The sequence below is a fragment of the Falco cherrug genome, chromosome 4 (genome assembly GCF_023634085.1).
Source record: "Falco cherrug isolate bFalChe1 chromosome 4, bFalChe1.pri, whole genome shotgun sequence".
NCBI classification, from domain to species: Eukaryota; Metazoa; Chordata; class Aves; order Falconiformes; family Falconidae; genus Falco; species Falco cherrug.
This window is the reverse complement of record NC_073700.1, coordinates 1150754-1158675: the sequence shown is the minus strand read 5'-3', so window position 1 is coordinate 1158675 and position 7922 is coordinate 1150754. Positions and strand designations below refer to the sequence as shown.

General features: G+C 57.8%; 1 protein-coding gene across 1 annotated transcript in view; it reads right to left on the bottom strand.

Annotated features, from left to right (window-relative positions):
- Positions 1 to 3535: 3535 nt before the first annotated feature.
- The window catches only part of RAD54L2 (RAD54 like 2), a 70085-nt gene continuing 65698 nt past the window's right edge, over positions 3536 to 7922 (bottom strand). Inside the window, 7 exon segments of the mRNA XM_055707131.1 lie at positions 3536 to 4598; positions 4600 to 5054; positions 5274 to 5366; positions 5912 to 6001; positions 6478 to 6674; positions 6791 to 6987; positions 7745 to 7920. Of these exon segments, the coding sequence (XP_055563106.1) occupies positions 4065 to 4598; positions 4600 to 5054; positions 5274 to 5366; positions 5912 to 6001; positions 6478 to 6674; positions 6791 to 6987; positions 7745 to 7920 (1742 nt within the window). The 3' untranslated portion in view covers positions 3536 to 4064.

The window sequence follows — 7922 nt, the reverse complement described above, 5'->3', positions numbered from 1 at the left end:
CCCAGGCACCGCGGGAGGCCAACGTGCAGCGGACCCTGCCCAGCACAGGCCAGGCTGTAGCCCTCACCCTGCAGCCCCCCCACAACCCCCAAGCACCGTGCCGGGGGGGTGGGGGTGGGTAACAAAACCGCTGTGACTGGGGCACAGGGCAGCCAAGCCCCCGCTGTGCCCCCGGCACTACATCCAGCAGTGGCACCCGGCCCTCACCCGGCTCTGCCTGCCACCGAAGGGCAGGGTGAGGGCTGGGTGCCAGCGCGGAGGGCAGCTGGGCACCAGCACAGAGGGCAGCTGGGCACCAGCACAGAGGGCAGCTGGGCACCAGCACAGAGGGCAGCTGGGCACCAGCGAGGCCCCTGGGCTCTGTCCTGGCCTCAGGGCTGCTCAGAAATGTTCCTTAGTGTCCCAGCACCCCAGCAGGGTGTCCTGTGCTGCTGTCCTCGGTGTCACCCGCAGCCCTGCTGCGAACCAGCAGCTGCTTCTCTCCGGTCATTTGGAGACAGAAATTCAGCAGCAAAAGAAAAATTTAACCCATGCAGGGAAAGCCCCTGTTCCAGGCTCAGGGAAACCGAGACAGGACCCTCGGCAGCAGAACCACGTGTTGAAGAGGAGAAAAGCCTGGGGAGGGCAGCTGGGGGGGAGAGGGAGCCCCATGGGGGAACTTCAGGGCTCAGGAGAGATCCCCCCACTCAGAAAGGCCCTGGATCACCCACACGCCCTCGTGCCCCCATGGGGTGGCAGAAACCCTTCCCACAGCCCTGTGGGAGAGCAGGTGCCTCCAGCTGCCCTGGAGCAGCCCCAGCCGCTGCCAGTGCCCACGGGAGCCCTGCGGTGACCACCCCCAGCCAAGGCTCTGATGGGGCCCAGGGGACCCGGCCCCTCATTACGGGGCTGCTCAGGGCTGGTATGGGGCAGAGGCGCCGTGCCCAGCGCTCAGGGAGGGCGGCTGGGGCTCCACGCAGGCGCTGCCTATGCTGGGGCCCCGTGCTGTGGCTGCCCGGAGCCATGGACATCGGTCAGCGAGAAGAAGCCCCTCGCAGCAGGTGGTGTCTGGGGGTGCACCACGGGAGGGTGGTGAGGGGTCTCCGAGCTGCTACCGCTACACCGGAGCCAGGAGAGCCTTCACACCATGCCCTGGTGCCAGGAGGTTATCGGCCAGCCCGCGGCACGAAGCAAGCGCCCTGCCACAGCCAAGCACCGTCACCTCCAGCCCCTGCGGCCACAGGGCTCAGGCTACGCCGGGAACCCCGGGAGGACATCAGGCAGCAGCATGGGGATGCGCCAGGGCCTGCTCAGGAAGCCCCGGGTGCTCGCCTGGAGAGGCAAGGAGCAGAGAAAACAGCACGCAGCCACCGGCACCACAGCCAGAGCCGCAGTGCTGACTGCCCCCAGCCAAATCTTCATGCCTTGTCCCAGCACAGAGCCACAGCAAAGCCCCGTTCAGAGAGGACTGGGGAGGATCCCTCAGATGAATCCCACTACCCTGACCACCACCAGTGAGGCCCGGGGCTGTGGCAGGGCTCTGGTGAGGGTCTGCTCGTGCTCTGGCCTCCCACACACGCCCACAGGTCTCAACACTTGCTACTCTCGACAAGGAAGGCCCTTGCGCCTAGGTCCATTCCCCAAATCCACCGGAAAACTGACAGCCTCACAGGGATGCAACGGACATCTGGGCAAGCTCGTCATACAATCAGTGTCACAGGGTTGTGCATGAGGTGGACACACAGAGCACAGGAGGGCATGACTCACAGATGCAGCACTGTCAAGTCTTTGGAGAAACTTGCATGAACACCATCAGTTAATTTGCTTTGTTACTTTTGTGGGGGGGTTTGATTTTTATTTCCATGGTGCATCCAAAGACAAGTTGTCCAGCAGTTTGCTCAGAACCCCTCGGTTTTCAACTCCTAGGATATGTTAAAGAAGAAAGCACTATTTTAATGTTTGGTTTTTTTAAAAAATAATTAAAATAATTTGCATAGCTAAACTGTTGATCTAAGGCTTCTATGAATGGTGTGGTTATGTTTGACAGACAATGTCCATTAAACAGAGAAAGACACTAGGAAAGCCCCATAACATTTTTTTTATTATGTTTTTGTAACACACACGTGCACACACCCCCTCCCCCCCTCTCTCTCAGGAAGGGAGTCCCCATCTTCCAGCACCCCTTTGACTGAGGATGTCAGGACATCCTGCCCTTTCTGCCCTTTCCTACACCTCGTTGGTCCTACTAAACACCAGTGACTGCAGCTTCCATGGCCCGAGGGGTCCCCTACAAGCTACCACTGCTCCAAGGTCCCAGCCATGCTCCAGGGACATCCCACATGGGCGAGCATATCTCCTGCCTGGCGACACCCAGATGTGACACAGAGGTTCCTGAATTTCAAGTCTCGGTCCTACCGCGTTCACACACAGAGTCACACACGCCAAGTCCAGCTGCGCTGGGTCGCCCAGCCTCCGCTCAGGAGCCCCGGCACCGCGGCAAGCAACCAGCACGTTCGCCGTCGGGGCCAGGGCTCTGCACGCCTGTGGCACAGCAGGGCTGGGCTGAGCACCACTCCCTGCGTGGGGAAAGGTGCTTCCCCCAACTCCGCACACCTCACAGCCTTGCTCCTCACTGGGAATGAGCACAGGAGGCTTCTACGTGTACTCCTCCACCTGCCCCAACATAAGAGGACTCCATCCTCCCTCCGGCTGCTGCAGAACACCCGGAGCAGCTCCCCCCTGCTCTGGCACAAACCCTCCATGGGCCACATCCAGCCAACACAACATAGGTCAGCTACAGGCAACCTCTGTAGCTGGCCCTGCTTCTAGGCTATGCTTCGGTCAACCAGCTGCTTCTCTCCACACAGACAACCCAACAAGCAACCGTCGCATGATGGAGGCCAGCATTTTATTTCTTTTAATATGGAAATTAATTTAAAAGTAGAAAGAAAGAGTCCCCCAAACAATAAATATTATGCCTTCATGAAATAAATTAATGTAGAGATACTGTGCAGGGGGAAGTTGCTCCAATCACAGATTCAACAGCAACCGGCACTGGGTCCAGTGTCCCCTCTCCCCACCTTCTCCACTGCCTGGCGCTGTTCAGAAGCAGCAGTGAGCCCACCTACCCCTGGACCTGGTGGGCCACGGTGGGGTGAGACGTGGCCTTCACACAGCCTGGCAGAGCCATGGAGCTGGGGAGTCACCAGGATTCCCCTCCGACAGCCCCTGAGATGGCCAGGATTGCTCCACTCATCTGGCACACAGAGCTCTTGGCACCACAGGACCAACCTACCTTGCACAGGACCCTCCAGAAGGGCCCAGGGGAGGACAGAACCCTCCAGAAGGGCCCGGGGAGGCCCCTGCCAGAGCCCTGCCCTCCTCTCTGCAGCAGGAGCCTGCCTGGAGCCCTCACACTGCTTTCATGTAAATTTGAAGAGGATGACAAATCGTTTGTGGGGTGTTTTGTTTCTTTTTTTTTTTTTTTTTTTTGTTTTTAACATCAATCCCCCCCCATCCCAACATACACGACATAGAAGCCCCCCCTCCCCCCAACTCCCTCCCCATTAAAAACACTTTGTCCCCAACCTCTGTGGGAGTCACCCCCTGGCCCACACCTCCCAGAGCGAGAGAAGTTCACAGATAAGGCAGTTCATGTGAGAGGGAGCTCGACCCTGCCAGTAGTCAAGCCTGTGCCTCCAGGCCTGAGGACAAGGACGCGCAACACCGAGCCTCCCCCTTCCAGACAAGACAGAGAACAGAGACAGACAGACAGACGGAGTGTGGGAGGGAGGCACTCCTACGGTTTGCATTGCTGCTGCCCTCCTCCCCCAGCTCTCGCTCCCCCAGCCCTTGCAGGTCCACTCTGCACCCCCTCCCATCTCCCAGCCCCCAATACCATTCAGATCCTTGACAGCTAAAAAACCAACAAAACAAAACAAAAAGAACAAAACAACCCCCACACCACACCCTTTGCATCCTTCTCCACCCGCTGCCGTGGCCCAGAGGGGAAATCCTGACTCCCAAAAAAGGTCCTGCAACTTTTTTCTCCTGGCGGAGCTGAGACTGAGCAGGAGCTGGGCCCATTATTTCCCTGTGATCTCTATAACATCGTCGTCTTTGTCCTCGTCATTAGAGCTGCATCCCACCTCTGGGACCTCCTGGGGTTCAAACTGAGGCACCTGGGACCGAAGGAGGCCCCCAGCCGGGTAGCCCGAGTGAGGGGACATGTAGCCAGGGTAGGCAGATGCCATGCTCCTGGGAAGGCTGCTGGGCAAGACAGGGGCTGGGAAAGGAGCAAACATCCTGGGCTCAGGCAGGAGTGACTGTGTGAAGGGAAGCGAGTAATTGGGCAGCACCCCTGTCAGAGAAGGGTTTAGCATGAATGGGGGGACGCTGGCGGTGGCTGAGGTAGCAGCAGAAGAGCTGGCGGTGCCGGCTGTCAGCAGAGGGTCAGTAGTCACAGGGAACACCAGATGAGGGTCTGGGAGTAAATTGGGCAGCTGGTAGTAAGAGGAGCCAGTGCCCATGTACAAGGAGTTTCCTGGTTGGGAGGCAAATGGATGGGTTAGGTTGTGGTTTAAAGAGACAGGAGGCATGGCGAACCCACCAGAAACGGGGGTACCCGTGTTCATACGGCTGCACGGATGATGGCAACTGGCGCTTCTTCTGCTGCCTGCGGGTTTGCTCCTCCGGAGCCGATGGCGAGGTCGACTTGCGCTTGTTGCCCCGTAAGTCCAACACCGAGTGGGCATCAGCGTGCTGGCTGGTGGCTGGCAGGGCTGAAGATGCGGAGGGAGCCATGCAGTGAATCCCCACACGCTGCTCGGCTCCTCGGGCTGCCAAGCCGGGTGCGTTGTCCGTGCGGGCAGGGTGGCCTTGTGCTGCATTGGTGCTGGGTGAGCTGTGCCGGGACTCCCGGGCAGCTGCTGCCTCTGCGTACTGCTGCAGCTCGCTGATGATCTCGGGGCTGTCAGGGGATATGGGCCGAGTGAGCTCCTCCGCACTGGGGAGCTGCGGTGATGAGGCACTGTGTCTGCCATTGCTTGTGGACTCCAGTGAAGAGCTCTGGGAGCCTGGAAACAAGGAGATGGAGCCGGTGAAAAAGACAAACCATGGAGAAAAAACCGGGAGCCAAAGAGGCAACAGTGGAAAAGAAGGTGGGGATATCATGGGAAGATTGTGGGGTCAGCTCTGAACACAGGCACGATGGAACGTGACCAGGGAACACTGCCCCAGACACTCAGGTAGGAAAGCACATGAGCAAGCCTCACACTGTGCTCACAGGCCCCTACCTGAGGCAGCTGTCCGACGGTCTTCATTGCCCTTTGGCTTCCCAGTGGTCCGGATAGCAAAAATCCGCCCGTCACTGGTCCGGATATATGTCCCTGGAAGAACAACTTCATTCATAGTTTCCAGTCTCAGTTTAGGACTCTGGATCCATGAGCCCGCAAGGCTGCCCAGGCAGGAACAGGACAGCAGTGCTGCATAAGGCCAGCCTGCATGAGCTTCTGCCCCCTTCTTCACTCCTCACTTCCACCCTTCCAGTTTTCCTGCGCTGGAGCTCACCCCCTCCCAGTGTGCTGCTGGTGGGAAACATGGAGCTTGGGACTAAGTTTGCTCTGGGAGCACCAGGAAGTGTTTGGCTGCCCCAGTACATGCAGTGAACACTGTGAGAATGAGACACCCAGCCAAAGCTCAACAGCTCCTTTCAGAGGCAGGAGCAGCCACAGCTGCCATAGCCCTGAAGCATCAGCTACAACAGCACACCCAAAGCATGGGCTGCAACCGAACCACTGCGAAGTCCAGATCTCCTCTCCTTCCTGTTTCTTTTCCTCTTAAAGAACTGATTCATGCTTTTACATCCTTTTCTTTGTTAATTAGCACTGGCTAGGACCCTAACCACAAGTCTTACCAAGACAGAGACACCTACCTTTTGTCCCTCGGATGATGTGGATGCTCTCACCAGCACTGATCCTTGCCTGTACATCAGTGGATGTGTTTGTACCCGGAATCACAATATCTGGCAGTGAGGGAAGAAACAGATCAGCATTCATGAAATTACCTGCCAGCCACAGTCAGGAGCAGGGAGGTGCACCACAGAACCCCTTTACTTGCAGTGCAGTTGTCTCTCCTATGCACTGTGCTAGAATCAAACCCTGGGTTTATTTCTGAGCAGCACAGGAAGACGGCAGACGCTCCAAGCAAGCAAAAGCCACACTTCTTTGGCACAGCATCTACCCTATCCCAACAAGGACAGTATCACAGTCCCTCTCATGGGAAGTTCACTCCTAACAACCCACCAGGGGGGCCATGCCACTTGCACACCTGCAGGGAAAGTCCTCCAGGTACAGGGGAACCACTCAAATGCAGAGAGTCAGTATCAGTGGCTCTGATGCCCATCTTCCCGCACAGCTCATGTGGGCATCAACATCTCATCCTGCTCCTCAGTTCACCATGGGCATCGCAATTCAACTACTGTGAGGATCAGCAACTCACCTGTGGTGGTGACAATTTTCTGCACAAAGACACCAGCTCGCTGTAGATAGTTGATGGGGAAGTTGACAGCAGGGTTGGAACTTGAAGTTGATCCTGCACTGCCCATGGGAACATGTCGGGGCATCATAGGAATGGGGGTGGATTGAACTGGGCGGACGCTTGCCACCGGCTTGTCCTCACCCTTCAGGGCTGGTCGCCTAGTGAGAGAGAGGAGGGAGGAAAGTGCAGTGTCTGCACTGACACGGCTAAGCATCCCCTGCCCCCTCATTTCACATCTGCAGCACGGGCAGAAGAGGAAGAGGCAGGTGCTCACCAGTTCCTCTGGCTAAAGGCAGGGATGCTCGTCAGACTCTGGTCACTGGCTGGGTAATACTGTGCGTAGGACGGCCGGGTGTAGGGGACGGATGCTCGCTTTTCCTCCTCATAGCTCTTCTTGGCTGCTTTCTTCTCTGCCTTGGTCAGCTTGTGCTCCTTCCGGTCGATCAGCAGCGACTCGTGCTGAAAAGGCTCCTGCAACCCCACAGCACCGGGGGCTTGACACCAACGTACCACAAGGGCGAACCAACATGCCCCGAACGGCACCACTGGCCCCTGCACCAGTGCTGCTGCCATCCCAGGCTGGAGGAGGGCAGCGGGGAGCTGGGAGGCACAGCTGGTTGTGGCAGGGCACACGTGTGGCAATGCTGCGGATGTGACCAAGGCTCAGCTGTAACAGTGACAGTCAGCTAAAGTCATCGCTCACCATCACTAAGCCTGCCCAGCCAAAGCCATCACTTACCAGCAGTGCACAGCAAAACCCACGAGCCAAAGGCCAGGCCGGGTGCAAGCGCGGAGCCTGCCGAGGTGGCCGGCAGCCACCAGAGCCCCACGGGACCCAGCCACAGGCCACCCTGCAGCACCACACTACCAGTGAAACCCCTGAAAACACAGGCAAGCGCTGGCTGCCCCAGCTGTGTTTTAAGGCCACCCCAGGAGGAGAGCTGGCAGCAAACCGGGATATGCCACTGCCACCTTCCTGCCCAACACCAAGCTGAAGAAAGGGATGACCTACAACCTGTCCCCAAACCTGCCCAGGACAGAAGTGGCTCTAAATGTGTAGGTGATATTGCAGGGCTCTTAGGGCCCTCTGTAGAAGACTTTTTACCTATTCCCACCAGCACACAGATGCATCGTCCTTGTCACTACGTCCCCATCACAGAGCCAGACCCCTCCAAACCTATTCCTGCCTGTACAGCGCTGTGCCAGCAAGGAAGCAGGTTGGTCTTACCTTGGTGATGAGGTGAGGATACTTGAGACAGGCTAATTGTAGAACAGACTCCTTCATCTTGCTTGGATTGAGGGAGAGCTGAGCAGGGTCAGATTCCTCCTCCACAAAATGCAGCAGGTTCTCCACCTCCCGTCGGGTGAAGTTCAGCACTGGATTCAGATCATCCACCACCCGATCT